Source organism: Haliotis cracherodii, unplaced genomic scaffold (genome assembly GCF_022045235.1).
Source record: "Haliotis cracherodii isolate W230 unplaced genomic scaffold, xgHalCrac1.p SCAF_7, whole genome shotgun sequence".
Taxonomy (NCBI): domain Eukaryota; kingdom Metazoa; phylum Mollusca; class Gastropoda; order Lepetellida; family Haliotidae; genus Haliotis; species Haliotis cracherodii.
Genome location: NW_027266330.1, coordinates 13,353,781 through 13,375,040, shown reverse-complemented (window position 1 = coordinate 13,375,040; position 21,260 = coordinate 13,353,781). Strand labels below are relative to the sequence as shown.

The window sequence follows — 21,260 nt, the reverse complement described above, 5'->3', positions numbered from 1 at the left end:
TGAGGTGAGGTGAGGTGAGGTGAGGTGAAATGGTGAATCAGGGCCCAAATGGCACCTATGTCTTGTGTTGGGATGGTCTCTGAAACCCAGATCAGACAATAATTGGATCGATGGCAAAACAGAGATATTTTCAGGATGATGGATGAATGGATGAACACATATGTCTTGCAGATCTACACTGATGAGACAGTCTCCCTTTCTGAGGCTTCAATGCAACGTCCATATCGCATATTGATTCCATCTGGAACTTGGGTGGCAGTACGAGATCTAGATCTGGCTAGATCTGCTGCTAGTAGCTTGGCGCCTTTCAGATCAAATCTTTGCCCTTCTGGAGCAGAGGAGTAAAGCTTGTACACCTTTGATACGCCATTGAGGATCCAGGAAGTGAGGTTTTCCCACCTTAGCAAGGTGAAGAGCTGGATGCTGATTGGTGTGCTATTGTCTTGACAACTAATTGTGTGTGGTTGACAGTGAAAATTCAGAAGATTAGTTTTGGTGTGGTTGCAGCCAAAATACAGGATTTATGGCCATGATGTAATAGAGGCAGAGGATTTGCAAGAATTATGGTTTCTGGCGTGCACAAGGGACCCCTTATACAGTCAGTATATGTTATTGGTAGGTGATTAGCACTTACAAAGCCTTGACATACTAAAGGTGAGGGATAACTCAAGACTTACTGATCAGTACACTGTGTCTTCTGTTTCAGTTCCAGGACAAGTCCATCTACCTTCTGCTTCACAGTGTCCATTTCTGCCAGGAACACAGGTAGCTATGAGAATCATTCCAGTAACCTTGACAAAGGGTTCTGCTTCATCTGTCAGTGTCATGACCCTAACTTAGAGCCATAATTGTGATGATCTGTCTACATCAATGACCTAAAGCCATGGCCAAAGACCATTCCCCAATGACCAATGACTTACCACATGACCAATGACCTTACCCCATGACCAATGTTTTACCTCTATGACCAATGACCTTACCCCATGACCAATGACCTTACCCCATGACCAGTGACCTTATCCACATGACCAATGACCTTACCCCAATGATCAAAGACCATACCCCCATGACCAATGACTTACCCTTAAGACCAATGACCTTTACCCCATGACTAATGACCTTACCCCCATTACCAATGACCTTACAACTATGACCAATGACCTTACAACAATGACCAATCACCTTAGAACTATGACCAATGACCTTACCCCATGACCAATGGCCTTACCCTTATGACCAATGACCTTACCCCCATGACCAATGGCCTTACACCCATTACCAATGACCTTACAACTATGACCAATGACCTTACAACAATGACCAATCACCTTACAACTATGACCAATAACCTTACCCCATGACCAATGGCCTTATAACTATGACCAATGACCTTACAACTATGACCAATGACCTTACCCCATGACCAATGACCTTATCCCCATGACCAATGACCTTACCCCAATGATTAATGACCTTACAACTATGACCAATGGCCTTACAACTATGACCAATCACCTTAGAACTATGACAAATCACCTTACCTCTAGGGGCGGTCAGGTAGCCTAGTGGTTAAAAGCTTTCACTCATCACGCCGAAGACCCTGGTCCGATTCCCGACATGGGTACAATGTGTGAAGCCCATTTCTGGTGTCCCCGCCGTGATATTGCTGGAATATTGCTAAAAGCGGCGTAAAACCATACTCACTCACTCATTCACCTTACCCCATGACCAATGGCCTTACCCTCATGACCAATGCCCCTACCTCCATGACCAATGACCTTACAACTATGACCAATGGCCTTACCCCATGACCAATGACCTTACTCCTTGACAATGACCTTACCCCATGACCTTACTCCTTGACCAATGGCCTTACCCCATGACCAATGACCTTACCCCCATGACCAATAACCTTACACCCATTACCAATGGCCTTGCCCCCATGACCAATGACTTACCCCCACTACCAATGACCTTACCCCAATGACCAATAACCTTACCCCCATGACCAATGACTTACCCCCACTACCAATGACCTTACCCCAATGACCAATAACCTTACCCCCATGATCAAGTACCTTACCCCCACTACCAATGATTTTAACCCCATCACCAATAACCTTACCCCAATGACCAATGACCTTACCCCCATGACCAATGACCTTACCCCCACTACCAATGACTTACCCCCATGACCAATTACCTTACCCCAATGACTTTAACCCCACCAATGACATTACCCCCATTACCAAAGACCTTACCCAATGACATATTACCCCCAATACAAATGACCTTACCCTAAGATGAATGACTTTTCTCTGTTTTATAAACCTATTCATTGGGATTGCTATTAAGTAAGAGACTTCTTTCTATAGGCATTAAAACCTATTGTAAGGTTTTACTTTCCAATCGGGTTAAATCTCATAAACAGGGAGGTTGTAATGTTCCTTGGATTTTATATAATATAACAGAGGGAAAGTGTTTTTTCTCCAATACATAATGACCTGAACTAATCTGACTAATTATAATGACTTGAATTGCAAACAGCCTTGCACAATAACCAATGTCCTTACCACCATGGCCAATGGCCTTACCCCCATGACCAATGACTTTACCCCATGACCAATGACCTTGCCACCATGACCAATGGCCTTACCCCCATGACCAATGACTTACCCCCACTACCAATGACCTTACCCCCATGACCAATAACCTTACCCCATGACCAATGGCCTTACCCCCATGACCAATGACTTACCCCCACTACCAATGACTTACCCCCACTACCAATGATCTTACCCCCATGACCAATAACCTTACCCCATGACCAATGGCCTTACCCCCATGACCAATGACTTACCCCCACTACCAATGACTTACCCCCACTACCAATGATCTTACCCCCATGACCAATAACCTTACCCCCATGACCAATGACTTTAGCCCCATGACCAATGACCCTACCCGGTGACCAATGATATTACCCCCATGACCAATAACCTTACCTCCATGACCAATGACCTTACCCCCATGACCAATGGCCTTACGCCCATGACCAATGACCTTACCCCCACCACCAATGACCTTACCCCCATGACCAATAACCTTTCCCCCATGACCAATGACTTACCCCCACTACCAATGACCTTACCCCAATAAACAATAACCTTACCCCCATGACCAATGACCTTCCCCCATGATCAAAGACCTTACCCCCACTACCAATGATTTTAACCCCATCACCAATAACCTTACCCCAATGACCAATGGCCTTACCCCCATGACCAATGACCTTACCCCCACTACCAATGAATTACCCCCATGACCAATGACCTTACCCCATTGACTTTAACCCCACCAATGACATTACCCCCATTACCAAAGACCTTACCCAATGACATATTACCCCCAATACAAATGACCTTACCCTAAGATGAATGACTTTTCTCTGTTATAATGACCCCAACTAATCTGACTAATGAACAATGACTTTCCCAAATTGCAAACAGCCTTTCACAATAACCAATATCCTTACGGCCATGCCCATGACCAAAGACTATAACCCCATGACCAATGACCTTACCCTGATGTCCTATGACTTACCATCAGAGCCTTCAGTGCGGGCTTTCCTCAGCATTGACACCACCTCATCTGCGGCATGCCGCCATGTTGAAGCGCCATCACTTGTTGCAGCCTTGGCCTTCTCTTTTCCTGCCAACAGACAGCCGACTTTCTACACAGGAACACAGGGGACACAGCCTACACAGGAACATGGGGGACATAGACTACACAGGAACATAGGGGACACAGGAACATGGGGGACACAGCCTACACAAGAACATGGAGAACACAGGAACATGGGGGACACAGCCTACACAGGAACATGGTGGACACAGCCTACACAGGAACATGGGGGACACAGCCTACACAGGAACATGGGGGACACAGGAACATGGGGGACATAGGAACATGGGGGACACAGCCTACACAGGAACATGGGGGACACAGCCTACACAGGAACATGGGGGACACAGGAACATGGGGGACACAGCCTACACAGGAACATGGGGGATACAGCCTACACAGGAACATGGGGGACACAGCCTACACAGGAACATGGGGGACACAGCCTACACAGGAACATGGGGGACACAACTTACACAGGAACATGGGGGACACAGCCTACACAGGAACATGGGGGACACAGGAACATGGAGAACACAGCCTACACAGGAACATGGGGGACACAGGAACATGGGGGACACAGCCTACACAGGAACATGGGGGACACAGGAACATAGGGGACACAGCCTACACAGGAACATGGGGGACACAGCCTACACAGGAACATGGGGGACACAGCCTACACAGGAACATGGGGGACACAGGAACATGGGGGACACAGGAACATAGGGGACACAGCCTACACAGGAACATGGGGGACACAGCCTACACAGGAACATGGGGGACACAGCCTACACAGGAACATGGGGGACACAGCCTACATAGGAACATGGGGGACACAGCCTACACAGGAACATGGGGGATACAGCCTACACAGGAACATGGGGGACACAACTTACACAGGAACATAGGGGACACAGCCTACACAGGAACATGGGGGACACAGGAACATGGGGGACACAGCCTACACAGGAACATGGGGGACACAGGAACATAGGGGACACAGCCTACACAGGAACATGGGGGACACAGACAACACAGGAACATGGGGGATACAGCCTACACAGGAACATGGGGGACACAGCCTACACAGGAACATGGGGGACACAGACAACACAGGAACATGGGGGACACAACTTACACAGGAACATAGGGGACACAGCCTACACAGGAACATGGGGGACACAGGAACATGGGGGACACAGCCTACACAGGAACATGGGGGACATAGGAACATGGGGGACACAGCCTACACAGGAACATGGGGGACACAGACAACACAGGAACATGGGGGACACAGACAACACAGGAACATGGGGGACACAGCCTACACAGGAACATGGGGACACAGGAACATGGAGAACACAGGAACACGGGGGACACAGACAACACAGGAACATGGGGGACACAGACAACACAGGAACTAGGGGGACAGAGACAACACAGGAACATGGGGACACAGGAACATGGAAAACACAGGAGCACGGGGGACAAAGACAACACAGGAACATGGGGGACACAGACAACACAGGAACTAGGGGGACAGAGACAACACAGGAACATGGGGACACAGGAACATGGAAAACACAGGAGCACGGGGGACACAGACAACACAGGAACACAAGGGACACAGACAACACAGGAACATGGGGGACACAGACAACACAGGAACACGGGAGACACAGACAACACTGGAACATGGGAGACACAGACAACACAGGAACATGGGGACACAGAGAACACAGGAACACGGGGGACACAGACAACACAGGAACATGGGGGACACAGACAACACAGGAACACGGGAGACACAGACAACACAGGAACATGGGGACACAGAGAACACAGGAACACGGGGGACACAGACAACACAGGAACATGGGGGACACAGACAACACAGGAACACGGGGGACACAGACAACACAGGAACATGGGGGACACAGACAACACAGGAACACGAGGGACACAGACAACACAGGAACACGAGGGACACAGACAACACAGGAACACGAGGGACACAGACAACACAGGAACTAGGGGGACAGAGACAACACAGGAACATGGGGGACAGAGACAACACAGGAACATGGGGGACAGAGACAACACAGGAACATGGGGACACAGGAACATGGGGACAGAGACAACACAGGAACACGTGGGACACAGACAACACAGGAGCACGGGGGACAGAGACAACACAGGAGCATGGGGGACACAGACAACACATGAACATGGGGGACACAGCCAACACAGGAACATTGAGGACACAGCCTACACAGAAACAAGGAGGACACAGCCTACACAGGAACATTGGGAACACTGCCATACAGAAACATGGGGGACACAGCCTACACAGGAACATGGGGGACACAGACAACACAGGAACATGGGGACACAGGAACATGGGGACAGAGACAACACAGGAACACGGGGGACACAGACAACACAGGAGCACGGGGGACACAGACAACACAGGAACATGGGGACAGAGACAACACAGGAACACGGGGGACACAGACAACACAGGAACATGGGGACACAGACAACACAGGAACACGGGGGACACAGACAACACAGGATCACGGGGGACACAGACAACACAGGAACATGGGGACAGAGACAACACAGGAACATGGGGGACAGAGACAACACAGGAGCACGGGGGACACAGACAACACAGGAGCACGGGGGACAGAGACAACACAGGAACATGGGGGACAGAGACAACACAGGAACACGGGGGACAGAGACAACACAGGAACATGGGGGACACAGGAACATGGGGGATACAGGAACACGGGGGACACAGACAACACAGGAACATGGGGACACAGCCTACACAGGAACATGGGGGACACAGGAACATGGGGGACACAGGAACACGGGGGACACAGACAACACAGGAACACGGGGGACACAGACAACACAGGAGCACGGGGGACACAACCTACACAGGAACATGGGGGACACAGACAACACAGGAACACGGGGGACACAGACAACACAGGAACATGGGGGACACAGACAACACAGGAACACAGGGGGACAGAGACAACACAGGAACATGGGGGACAGAGACAACACAGGAACATGGGGGACACAGACAACAGAGGAGCACGGGGGACACAGACAAACAGGAGCACGGGGGACAGAGACAACACAGGAACATGGGGGACACAGGAACATGGAAAACACAGGAACATGGGGGACACAGACAACACAGGAGCACGGGGGACACAGACAACACAGGAGCACGGGGGACACAGACAACACAGGAACATGGGGACACAGAGAACACAGGAACACGGGGGACACAGACAACACAGGAACATGGGGGACACAGACAACACAGGAGCACGGGGGACACAGACAACACAGGAGCACGGGGGACACAGACAACACAGGAACATGGGGACACAGAGAACACAGGAACACGGGGGACAGAGACAACACAGGAACATGGGGGACACAGACAACAGAGGAGCACGGGGGACACAGACAAACAGGAGCACGGGGGACAGAGACAACACAGGAACATGGGGGACACAGGAACATGGAAAACACAGGAACATGGGGGACACAGACAACACAGGAGCACGGGGGACACAGACAACACAGGAGCACGGGGGACACAGACAACACAGGAGCACGGGGGACACAGACAACACAGGAACATGGGGGACACAGGAACACGAGGGACAGAGACAACACAGGAACACGGGGGACACAGACAACACAGGAACATGGGGGACACAGGAACACGAGGGACAAAGACAACACAGGAACATGGGGGACAGAGACAACACAGGAACATGGGGGACACAGACAACACAGGAACACGGGGGACACAGACAACACAGGAGCACGGGGGACACAGACAACACAGGAACATGGGGGACACAGGAACACGAGGGACAGAGACAACACAGGAACACGGGGGACAGAGACAACACAGGAACACGGGGGACACAGACAACACAGGAACACGGGGGACACAGACAACACAGGAGCACGGGGGACACAGACAACACAGGAACACGAGGGACAGAGACAACACAGGAACACGAGGGACAGAGACAACACAGGAACATGGGGACAGAGACAACACAGGAACACGGGGGACACAGACAACACAGGAGCACGGGGGACACAGACAACACAGGAACACGAGGGACACAGACAACACAGGAACATGGGGGACAGAGACAACACAGGAACACGGGGGACACAGACAACACAGGAACACGGGGGACACAGACAACACAGGAGCACGGGGGACACAGACAACACAGGAACACGAGGGACAGAGACAACACAGGAACACGAGGGACAGAGACAACACAGGAACATGGGGACAGAGACAACACAGGAACACGGGGGACACAGACAACACAGGAGCACGGGGGACACAGACAACACAGGAACACGAGGGACACAGACAACACAGGAACATGGGGGACAGAGACAACACAGGAACACGGGGGACACAGACAACACAGGAACATGGGGGACACAGACAACACAGGAACATGGGGGACACAGACAACACAGGAGCACGGGGGACACAGACAACACAGGAACACGAGGGACACAGACAACACAGGAACATGGGGGACACAGACAACACAGGAACACGGGGGACACAGACAACACAGGAACATGGGGGACACAGACAACACAGGAGCACGGGGGACACAGACAACACAGGAACACGAGGGACACAGACAACACAGGAACATGGGGGACAGAGACAACACAGGAACACGGGGGACACAGACAACACAGGAACATGGGGGACAGAGACAACACAGGAAAAAGGGGGACACAGACAACACAGGAGCACGGGGGACAGAGACAACACAGGAACACGGGGGACAGAGACAACACAGGAACACGGGGGACACAGACAACACAGGAACACGGGGGACACAGACAACACAGGAGCACGGGGGACAGAGACAACACAGGAACACGGGGGACAGAGACAACATAGGAACATGGGGGACAGAGACAACATAGGAACATGGGGGACAGAGACAACACAGGAACATGGGGAACACAGGAACACGGGGGACACAGACAACACAGGAACACGGGGGACACAGACAACACAGGAACATGGGGGACAGAGACAACACAGGAACATGGGGGACACAGACAACACAGGAGCACGGGGGACACAGACAACACAGGAACACGAGGGACACAGACAACACAGGAACATGGGGGACAGAGACAACACAGGAACACGGGGGACACAGACAACACAGGAACATGGGGGACAGAGACAACACAGGAACACGGGGGACACAGACAACACAGGAACATGGGGGACAGAGACAACACAGGAAAAAGGGGGACACAGACAACACAGGAGCACGGGGGACAGAGACAACACAGGAACACGGGGGACAGAGACAACACAGGAACACGGGGGACACAGACAACACAGGAACACGGGGGACACAGACAACACAGGAGCACGGGGGACAGAGACAACACAGGAACACGGGGGACAGAGACAACATAGGAACATGGGGGACACAGACAACAGAGGAGCACGGGGGACACAGGAACACGGGGGACACAGACAACACAGGAACACGGGGGACAGAGACAACATAGGAACATGGGGGACAGAGACAACACAGGAACATGGGGAACACAGGAACACGGGGGACACAGACAACACAGGAACACGGGGGACACAGACAACACAGGAACATGGGGGACAGAGACAACACAGGAACACGGGGGACACAGACAACACAGGAACATGGGGGACAGAGACAACACAGGAACACGGGGGACAGAGACAACACAGGAACATGGGGGACACAGGAACACGGGGGACACAGACAACACAGGAACACGGGGGACACAGACAACACAGGAGCACGGGGGACAGAGACAACACAGGAACACGGGGGACAGAGACATCACAGGAACATGGGGGACAGAGACAACACAGGAACACGGGGGACAGAGACATCACAGGAACATGGGGGACAGAGACAACACAGGAACATGGGGGACACAGACAACACAGGAGCACGGGGGACACAGACAACACAGGAGCACGGGGGACAGAGACAACACAGGAACATGGGGGACACAGGAACATGGAGAACACAGGAACATGGGGGACACAGACAACACAGGAACATGGGGGACACAGACAACACAGGAGCACGGGGGACAGAGACAACACAGGAACATGGGGGACACAGGAACATGGAGAACACAGGAACATGGGGGACACAGACAACACAGGAACATGGGGGACAGAGACAACACAGGAACACGGGGGACATAGACAACACAGGAACATGGGGGACAGAGACAACACAGGAAAATGGGGACACAGGAACATGGGGGACACAGACAACACAGGAACATGGGGGACAGAGACAACACAGGAACATGGGGGACACAGACAACACAGGAACATGGGGACACAGGAACATGGGGACAGAGGAACATGGGGGACACAGACAACACAGGAACATGGGGACACAGCCTACACAGGAACATGGGGACACAGGAAGATGGGGGACACAGACAACACAGGAACACAGGGAAACAGGAACATTGGGTGTTTTACTCCGATGGTAACTCTGTAGCAGATCATTTTTGTGGCCTAATTAAAACAAATATTAATTTCTGTTGCTGTTAATGTAGAACTATGTCAGACAACAGGGGACGTGACCTCTGTTGGTTCACCTTTCTTCATGATGGCGAGGCCTCCCATAACATCTTTCTCCATCCTCCTCTTCTCTCTGCAACAGGGACCATCTCAAAAACATACTTTCGTGCATTTCACCTAGGGCTTCAACAGGTCCAAAATTTTACTTGTGTACCTTGGGGTGAAAAAACTATAACACTGTGATGCGGTAATTATCTTTATCTACAATTTAAACAGTAAATCAACATGTCTGGTGATTTTTCATCTCAAATTTCTACTGACCAAGTATTGTATCATTCGAAAGATGTAAAAAAAATTCTGCACATAATATTTGAAAACAATTTTTTTTTTTTAAATACAGAATGCGCTACAGGGGGGTGCGCATTATCCTTGGGTGTGCACTATACTCAAGAAAATACGGTAAGAGTTCAGTTTGTAGGCTGATGCAGCTTGAGTTGTCAATAACTCAAGTTTTGCTAAAACAGACCTGGCCACAAGTACTGGTTAGAGCCCTGAATTCAGGGTAAATTATGCGCCTCATAAACTACCAAAAGTGTTTGTGTGGTACCATCAACACTGAGCACTAAGCTAGAATAGCAGGATACCATCAACACTAAGCACTAAGCTAGAATAGCAGGATACCATCAACATCAAGCACTAAGCTAGAATAGCAGGATACCATCAACACCAAGCACTAAGCTAGGATAGCAGGATACCATCAACACCAAGCACTAAGCTAGAATAGCAGGATACCATCAACACCAAGCACTAAACTAGAATAGCAGGATACCACCAACATCAAGCACTAAGCTAGAATAGCAGGATACCATCAGCACCAAGCACTAAGCTAGAATAGCAGGATACCATCAACATCAAGCACTAAGCTAGAATAGCAGAATACCATCAACACCAAGCACTAGCTAGAATAGCAGGATACCATCAACATCAAGCACTAAGCTAGAATAGCAGGATACCTTCAACATCAAGCATTCAGCTAGGATAGCAGGATACCATCAACACCAAGCACTAAGCTAGAATAGCAGGATAACATCAACATCAAGCACTCAGCTAGAATAGCAGGATACCATCAACACCAAGCACTAAGCTAGGATATCAGGACACCATCAACACTAAGCACTTAGCTAGAATAGCAGGATACCATCAACATCAAGCACTAAGCTAGAATAGCAGGATACCATCAACACCAAGCACTAAGCTAGGATATCAGGATACCATCAACACCAAGCACTAAGCTAGAATAGCAGGATAACATCAACATCAAGCACTAAGCTAGAATAGCAGGATACCATCAACACCAAGCACTAAGCTAGGATATCAGGATACCATCAACACCAAGCACTAAGCTAGGATAGCAGGACACCAACAACACCAAGCACTAAGCTAGAATAGTAGGATACCATCAACATCAAGCACTAAGCTAGAGTAGCAGGATACCATCAACATCAAGCACTAAGCTAGGATAGCAGGATACCATCATCACCAAGCACTAAGCTAGAATAGCAGGATACCATCAACATCAAGCACTAAGCTAGGATATCAGGATACCATCAACATCAAGCACTAAGCTAGGATAGCAGGATACCATCAACATCAAGCACTAAGCTAGAATAGCAAGATACCATCAACATCAAGCACTAAGCTAGGATATCAGGATACCATCAACACCAAGCACTTAGCTAGGATAGCAGGACACCATCAACATCAAGCACTAAGCTAGAATAGCAGGATACCATCAACACCAAGCACTAAGCTAGAATAGTAGGATACCATCAACATTAAGCACTAAGCTAGAGTAGCAGGATACCATCAACATCAAGCACTAAGCTAGGATATCAGGATACCATCAACATCAAGCACTCAGCTAGAGTAGCAGGATACCATCAACATCAAGCACTAAGCTAGAATAGCAGGATACCATCAAGCACTTAGCTAGGATAGCAGGACACCATCAACATCAAGCACTAAGCTAGAATAGCAGGATACCATCAACACCAAGCACTAAGCTAGAATAGCAGGACACCATCAACACCAAGCACTAAGCTAGGATATCAGGACACCATCAACACTAAGCACTAAGCTAGAATAGCAGGATACCATTAACATCAAGCACTTAGCTAGGATATAAGGATACCATCAACATCAAGCACTAAGCTAGGATAGCAGGATACCATCAACACCAAGCACTAAGCTAGAATAGCAGGATACCATCAACACCAAGCACTAAGCTAGGATAGTAGGATACCATCAACATCAAGCACTAAGCTAGAATTGTAGAATACCATCAACATCAAGCACTAAGCTAGGATAGCAGGACACCATCAACATCAAGCACTAAGCTAGAATAGCAGGATACCATCAACACCAAGCACTAAGCTAGAATAGCAGGACACCATCAAGCACTAAGCTAGAAAGGTTATGAAATAATTCCTGTGAGTGAGGACAACCCTGCCTTCACCATTCCTCACAATTTGTCCATGTTCAGGGGAGCTAGCTTAATTTCACAGAATGATATTCCAATGTGTTCTCGTGAGTGTGACACCCTCCTGTCACAGGTGTTGTCTCTTTGGACTGGTACTCACTGAAGCAGGTGATCCACATTCAGACCTTTGGCATTGGCTAGCTTGATGTTGTTTTGCAACCGTTTGAACTTCTCAAAGTTGACAAGGGCTGACGTCTGGCCCTGCCTATAATATAAGAACAGAAACCTGGCATAAATGAAAGTAAGGCTGAAAAAATGGAAACATTTCCAAGGACATTGTGCTTCATTATTTCCAGTAATCAGTCTTTTTTATTGCCAATCTAAATAATATTGTCTAATTCCTGACGTCAGATGAAGCAGACTCCGTTATCAATGCTTGACAACTGATGTTGTATCAATGAGCAGACGTCAGTGTGTGCCCAGTTGTGTTTGTTGGTGTTCTTGTTGGAACAAAAATAAATAATTACAAGAGTTATACATCCCTCCTCCCTTTTGTTAAAAACAGGCCATAGAAACATCAGGAGGGGGGGATGTTGCCAAAATATGTGGAGTTATTAATGTTGACGAATCAAGAAATCATGAACTGTCAAACATTTCAGAGTATTTCAAAGAGATGTCTGCACAATGACAACTTAACATAGTGTTTTTATGAAACCAAAGTAAATTCTGTAAAATCATTATTTCTCTCAAACATTTGTGTGTAAATGAAGACGTGTGTAAATATTATTCCATATTTAACAAGATGCACTGAGTGGCAGTCCTGTCTGACACAAACATGGTGTACTGGGCACCTGTCCTGTCTGACACAAGCAAGGTGTACAGGTCACCTGTCCTGTCTAACACAAACATGGTGTACTGGGCACCTGTCCTGTCTAACACAATCAAGGTGTACAGGTCACCTGTCCTGTCTAACACAATCAAGGTGTACAGGTCACCTGTCCTGTCTGACACAAGCATTGTGTACTGGGCACCTGTCTGACACAATCAAGGTGTACAGGTCACCTGACCTGTCTAACACAATCAAGGTGTACAGGTCACCCGTCCTGTCTGACACAAGCAAGGTGTACAGGTCACCTGTCCTGTCTAACACAAGCATGGTGTACTGGTCACCTGTCCTGTCTGACACAAGCAAGGTGTACAGGTCACCTGTCCTGTCTGACACAAACATGGTGTACTGGGCACCTGTATTGTCTGACACAAGCAAGGTGTACAGGTCACCTGTCCTGTCTGACACAAGCATTGTGTACTGGGCACCTGTCTGACACAATCAAGGTGTACAGGTCACCTGACCTGTCTAACACAATCAAGGTGTACAGGTCACCCGTCCTGTCTGACACAAGCAAGGTGTACAGGTCACCTGTCCTGTCTAACACAAGCATGGTGTACTGGTCACCTGTCCTGTCTGACACAAGCAAGGTGTACAGGTCACCTGTCCTGTCTGACACAAACATGGTGTACTGGGCACCTGTATTGTCTGACACAAGCAAGGTGTACAGGTCACCTGTCCTGTCTAACACAAACATGGTGTACTGGGCACCTGTCCTGTCTGACACAAGCATGGTGCCCTGGGCACCTGTCCTGTCTGACACAAGCAAGGTGTACAGGTCACCTGTCCTGTCTGACACAAACAAGGCGTACTGGGCACCTGTCCTGTCTGACACAAGCATGGGCACTGGGTCCTCGTGTGCCCCTGGGTTGGGGGAAGACTGTAAAGGACTCACTCAGCTTCCTTCTCCACCTCCTTGTCTGTTGTGGACACGTCATCCTGAGAACAGACAGTGAATGAAACTGAATGACACTAAGCACTACACTTATATAATTAGTTTATCTGATGAGCTGACATGTAACTTTTGAGCAGTGAGTGAGTCTATTTTACACTGCTTTTGCACAATATTCCAGCTATATAATAAAAATAATAATAAATGGGTATTTGTAATGGCCATCTGTTGAAGCATGCTCACAAACTAAATAGAGTACTAGGTCAATGGATCAGTGTGCACTCAATTTTCTTTCTCAGCTCCCTAGGGAGTAGACAACCCAAGCTGTCTGTGAGGTGCTAGATAGGTTAACAGTCATATAACATCTCATCCTACCGGGTACCCATTCACTGCTGAGTGACCATAGGCATATTTCGAACAAAGTCACTTGCCACATGTGCTATAAATGTCTACTAGTCCTTATGATACCTTTACCATTGGGCAGTTTGGCAAGGACTACAGGACTAGTGCCAATTTCTAACCCTGTGTGCATTGTGCACAGGGCCACATGCCATACCACTAATGGGGACACAAGGAAACATTCAAATGGACACATTTGGAGTGAGTGAGTGAGTGAGTGAGTATGGTTTTACGCCGCTTTTAGCAATATTCCAGCAATATCACGGCGGGGGACACCAGAAATGGGCTTCACACATTGTACCCATGTCGGGAATCGAACCCGGGTCTTCGGCGTGACGAGCGAACGCTTTAACCACTAGGCTACCCGACCGCCCCTGGACACATTTGGAGAATCAAACCTGGGCTTAACAAGCGAATGACTTAAACACAAGACTACTTCATCCCTTCCTTAAAGTTTGAAACTCAGCATATATATCCAAGCTGCAGTCTGTGTATCTGTGATACTTGCTCAACCGGCTGTTATGCCTCAAGTCTTGTATTGTTGTTTTATACGCACTTAACCCTGATAGGTTTGGTTTGTTGTTTAACGCCGCTCTCAGCAATATTCCAGCTATATGACGGCAGTCGGTAAATAATCGAGTGTGGACCAGACGATCCAGTGATTGACATCATGAGCATCGATCCACGCAATTGGGATCGACGACATGCTTCAACCAAGTTAGTGAGCCTGACCACCCGATCCCGTTAGTTGCCTCTTACGACAAGCACAGTAAATACACATTCTAAATCAACAAGAACAATTTCCTGTAAGATATTGACACAGACATGCTCAAGGATACAATGACATGTAAAAAAGGGTTGGATTTCGGAATTTATGTTACACTGGAGTCCTATAGAATGATGGGGTGATAGGGGGGATAAAGGAATGGCTTTTCTATGCATATTTTCTTCAGCTACATCTACAACGGTTACAAGGGTACATATATATATATTTATTTATTTTTAAATAAACTATGAGCCTAAACATTTTGTTTTACAAGCATTTTGCTACAATTGTTTTGTATTTTCGGTGACAATGTACTTTTGTTTTGATAAAATCCAATACCCCTCCAAGAATATCCAATGGTCAGACCTAGCATATCTATATAAACATAAAAAATTTAGAATTTCCACTTGAGAATGTTTATTGACATGTGCTTGGTCCGAATATCGTCCTCTGTGCAGGTCTAGCAACATCCTTATTCATGTCAGGAGGATGACCTATTTACTTATCTGCCTGGAATTTCATCTGGTAATTGCCTGTTATGTTCAGAGTGACACAATCGACAATACAATCTATGTATAAAAAGACTTACCATGTTATCCGTGGTGAACCACTGAAAAAGAAAACAACAGTCAAAACAGCAGTCAAAACAACAGTCAAAAAAGTTGGGTCTTATATGTAGTGTATCAATTGAACATGAAAATTTACAAAAAGTTAACATTTGTAACCTCTTATTTCATGATTAATAGCTGTAACCATGGTAACTCTGGACATACTCATGCAGAAACATGTAGAAACACTGCCTGGGATATGCATATAACATGCAGGATTTTATTAATTAAAATGTGCTTCAAATAAAACTCACAAAACATTTAAGGAAAATACATGACATAAAATAAGTTGTAGGAAATTACTTTTAGTGATATGACAGTATGACATTGTGTTGTGTTTACTTACGTCAGACAGCTGGAAGAGAATCTGAAAACAAAATACTTTACTGTAATGAACCAAAACATATTACTCGACAAAATATACACAATGATGGCATCAAGAATTGTTTCCTAGGACTTTGAACCCAAGTTCTGCGAGCTACATTTGAAGTGCACAACAACGACAGCTGACCATCAAGCTTGATCCATGCTGAACATGTTCACACATTATTGAATTTGGTGACAATACATACCGGTAAACATCCTTCACAGAGTTCCTCATTTCACAAATCTCTAAACTGATTTTGATTTAGTCCCACTGTCTTTTCAAGACATCCTAGAGTCTACTTGTAATCAACCCACCACATACACCCTTGTCAACCATGCCCCTCGTCTTGGCAGTCATGGCCCTAACTCTTGTCAGCCATGCCCCTCCTCGTTAGCCATGGCCCTAACTCTTGTCAGCCATTCCCGTCCCCCCTATCAGCCATTCCCCTCCTGATAACCACGCCCCTCCCTCGTTAGCCATGCCCCTGCGCATTAACCATGCCCCTCCCTATTTTAGCCATGCCCCTCCCCTGTTAACCATGCCTCTTCCCATTAGCCATGTGCCATCCATTAGCCATGCCCCTCCCCTTTTAACCATGCCCCTCCCCGTTAGCCATGGGCCACCCATTAGCCATGCCCCTCCCCTGTTAACCATGCCTCTACCCATTAGCCATGCCCCTCCCCTGTTAACCATGCCCCTCCACTTTTAACCATGCCTCTCTCCGTTAGCCATGCGCCACCCATTAGCCATGCCCCTCCCCTTTTAACTATGCCTCTACCCATTAGCCATGCCCCTCCCCTTTTAACTATGCCTCTCCCCATTAGCCATGCGCCACCCATTAGCCATGCCTCTCCCCATTAGCCATGTGCCACCCATTAGCCATGCGCCACCCATTAGCCATGCCTCTCCCCATTAGCCATGTGCCACCCATTAGCCATGACCCCCCCTGTTAGCCATGCCTCTCCCCGTTAGCCATGCGCCACCCATTAGCCATGACCCCCCCCGTTAACCATGCCTCTCCCCGTTAGCCACGCGCCACCCATTAGCCATGACCTCCCCCCCCATTAACCATGCCTCTCCCCGTTAGCCATGTGCCACCCATTAGCGTTAGCCATGCACCACCCATTAGCCATGCGCCACCCATTAGCCATGACCCCCCCTGTTAACCATGCCTCTCCCCGTTAGCCATGCACCACCCATTAGCCATGACCCCCCCCCCCCCCCAATTAACCATGCCTCTCCCCGTTAGCCATGCCCCTCCCCTGTTAACCATGCCTCTCCCCGTTAGCCATGCCCCTCCCCAACTCACATCCTCCCTCTCCTTGCTTGAATCCTGTATGTGAGACAACATGTCACGGTAGTTGTTGATGAAATGTTTCAGCGTTGCCTTCATCTGTCAACAAAAGACAAAATTATGGATGATATGATCTCATAAATAGTATTTACCTAACCACTAACCTTAAAATTGTCTTTTTTACCATACTTGTAGCAGCAGGGAGCTCTTTGGATCATAACCCTCTGAAGGTTGGAGTAAGAACAACCGGTGCCCCTATTGTTCAAGTGTCACTGTGACCTTATTTCAATTGGACAAATCCATAATTCCGGATATCTAGGCCACAATAACCTATTTTCAGATGATGTTGCTTGTGACTTGATCATGACCTACGTTTTAGGTCACCATAACCTGTCGGATCATCATGACCTACTTCTTAGGTCACCATAACCTACCTGTCAGGTCATCATGGCCTACTTTTTTAGGTCACCATAACCTACCTGTCAGGTCATCATGACCTACGTTTTAGGTCACCATAACCTGTCGGATCATCATGACCTACTTCTTAGGTCACCATAACCTACCTGTCAGGTCATCATGGCCTACTTTTTTAGGTCACCATAACCTACCTGTCAGGTCATCATGACCTATGTTTTAGGTCACCATAACCTGTCAGATCATCATGACCTATTTCTTAGGTCACCATAACCTATACCTGTCAGGTCATCATGACCTACTTTTTAAGTATGGTCTACTCTAATACACATTTCTGGTTAAGTATTATCATGATAGCAACCAATTTGGTAGGAGGACCTTAGAGCTAACCCTGTATATCTGCAAAAAGAGAGAAAAAAAAAGAAAGAAAAGGTTTAAGTAACGACAAGTCAAAGACATAATCCCTTAAAGCCTCCCATGTTGGCCTTAATCGTTTTCATTACTAAAAATAGTCAATAGCATTTGCAGTATGGAAACAAAATACTCAAGGTCAACTTTATCAAAAAGGCATCAAATTTTCATTTCCATCTCATGTCTATCCACAATGGATCTCAAACAATGTGGTCAGTACGAGCAATTAAAAGAAAATTCATTTGGAAACAAGGCACCCACCTGACCACTTGCCATGCTGTCAGCATGTTTGGCTAGATACCCAAGCATATCATCCTGGAAACAAGCAAGGTGAAGGCCACATTACATGATAAGACATACAAGATGGGTGTGTGAAATATCTCAAGTGGCTCCTGAAGCAGGGGGGTCTTGGTGCCAACGAAAATGTCCTCATATATGTAGAAAGTAAGGGACCAGAAAATTATTATACCGTGCATGTGTGTAGGGGTCAGTGGAATCAAAGGAGGGTCAGAAAATAATAGGCATATTTCGGGATGGTCATGTTAACTTGGACACTTTATAACAAAATTTAAAGCGCTTTCGTATTTTGTCTTTTCCGTGAGGGTCATAAAAAATATACACGGGGACATAGGGGAAGGTCATCCAAAAATATGACAAGCATTAGGGGAGGGTGATTATTTTCAGTACATGAGTGCATGAAAACCCCCTGGAATAAATAAATGATCGGTCCCTTAAATAATCATATTTACAACAAATTAAGACACTGTTACCATTGCAAGAAAGATAGAAACCTCAAATATCATTCAACAAGTTCTCTTTGTTAGTGTGTGAGGGGGCACGGGTGGCCCAGTCGTCTAAAGCGCCGCGATTCGCTGTGCAGAGTTGCGTCCCTTGGGCACATCAGAAACCTATGATTATGGGTTCGAATCCCAGTTTGCCCCGATTATGTTTTTAGGTTTGTCAGCACCATACCCATGCTTGTGGGTTTCACATAAGTTGTAAACGTCCGAGACCTGCATCACTTCGGGCTTTCCTCCCTATCAACCTGACAGTGACATGCCGTGATATAACTGGAATAATGTTAAAAGCGGCATTAAACCCAACTCACTCACTCACTCACTGTTAGTGTGTGAGTTCTTCCAATCCTTACTCACATCATGGTCGCCAGGGTTCACTGCATCGAATGTGGTCAGCGTCTGCAACATATGGACACAATAATTACAAGTGACCATAGCAAAGGTCACCAAACCAACCCCACCAAAACAAGAAACATGAGTCAGTCTCAGATAAACTACTTCACAATGTTCACAGTGTTTGTTGTTTAATGTAAGAATTGGATATTAGTCAGTTACCCTCAATTAAACAGAGATTATATAAATGCCCTTTTCAGTTTATTTGATGTTAATTGACAAGTTCTTCCAAATGTATGATTTACAACAAAATTGTTGATATTTATACTTTACAATATTTTCTTAGGAAGTCTATCCCTTCTGTATACCAAAAAATATTTTCTTCACACAATTTGGCCAAGAAACTGGAAGGTATATCTGTGTTTTTCAGTGGTAGAAACTAACAGTTTTAGTCCACTAGTCCTTATAATGATATAGCAAAGTCCTTATAAATGGCAAATTTCTACTGGTCCTTATGATACCTTAAATATGGGGCAGTTTGGCAAGGACTACAGGACTAGTGCCAATTTCTAATGCTGGTATTAATGTTCACCATAGAGCATGCATAAATTGTCAAAGGGAGATTGAAGAAGAATTTCACTTTATACTTAAGTTTGTTTCTTTGTTGTTTAACGCCGCACACAGTAATATTCCAGCTATGTGACGGCGGTCCGTAAATAATAGTGCCTGGACCAGACAATCCAGTGATTGACATCGAGATCATCTATCTACGCAATTTTGATACGATGCATCAACCAAGTCACCGAGTCTGACCACCCGATCCCGTTAGTCGCTTCTTACGACAAGCATAGTCGCCTTTTAGTAGTTTTAAGGCAGAAATATACCGACTTTCACAGCAAATATCTAAATCGACTTTGAATGAAAATAATACAAACCACTCCGAGGCATAAATGTAAACAACAATTAGATCTAGTCCTATTTGCTAAATTATATGGCGCAACGACCAATATTGACCCCATAACACGTTTTGGGCGTGGCATTTCTCACCGTCTGAAGCCGAGTGTTGATGTCGCCCAGCTGTTGCTTGAGGGTTTTGGCGCGTTGTTTCGTGTTGTCGTAGACGGGGCCCACTAGCAAGTTGGTGTCAATAACCAAAGCCTGTTCCTCAAACGCCGACAGATCTGTCTTCTCAACTTCAATGGGTTCCACAATCTTCGGTGGCGGGGCCATCAGAGTCGGACCCTTCTGAATCGGGGGTAGCCCCTTCCTCTTAGCGCCCGACAT

General features: G+C 47.2%; 1 protein-coding gene across 1 annotated transcript in view; it reads right to left on the bottom strand.

The window, feature by feature from the left end:
- The window catches only part of LOC139448670 (rho-associated protein kinase 2-like), a 49,421-nt gene extending 28,161 nt beyond the window's left edge, over positions 1 to 21,260 (bottom strand). Inside the window, exons 1-11 of the mRNA XM_071230224.1 lie at positions 21,024 to 21,260; positions 20,001 to 20,042; positions 19,108 to 19,161; positions 18,037 to 18,120; positions 16,707 to 16,727; positions 16,342 to 16,362; positions 14,591 to 14,634; positions 12,970 to 13,074; positions 10,408 to 10,463; positions 3,604 to 3,711; positions 678 to 750 (exon numbers count right to left, since the gene is read on the bottom strand). Of these exons, the coding sequence (XP_071086325.1) occupies positions 678 to 750; positions 3,604 to 3,711; positions 10,408 to 10,463; positions 12,970 to 13,074; positions 14,591 to 14,634; positions 16,342 to 16,362; positions 16,707 to 16,727; positions 18,037 to 18,120; positions 19,108 to 19,161; positions 20,001 to 20,042; positions 21,024 to 21,260 (845 nt within the window). The remainder of the gene's footprint in view (positions 1 to 677; positions 751 to 3,603; positions 3,712 to 10,407; positions 10,464 to 12,969; positions 13,075 to 14,590; positions 14,635 to 16,341; positions 16,363 to 16,706; positions 16,728 to 18,036; positions 18,121 to 19,107; positions 19,162 to 20,000; positions 20,043 to 21,023) is intronic.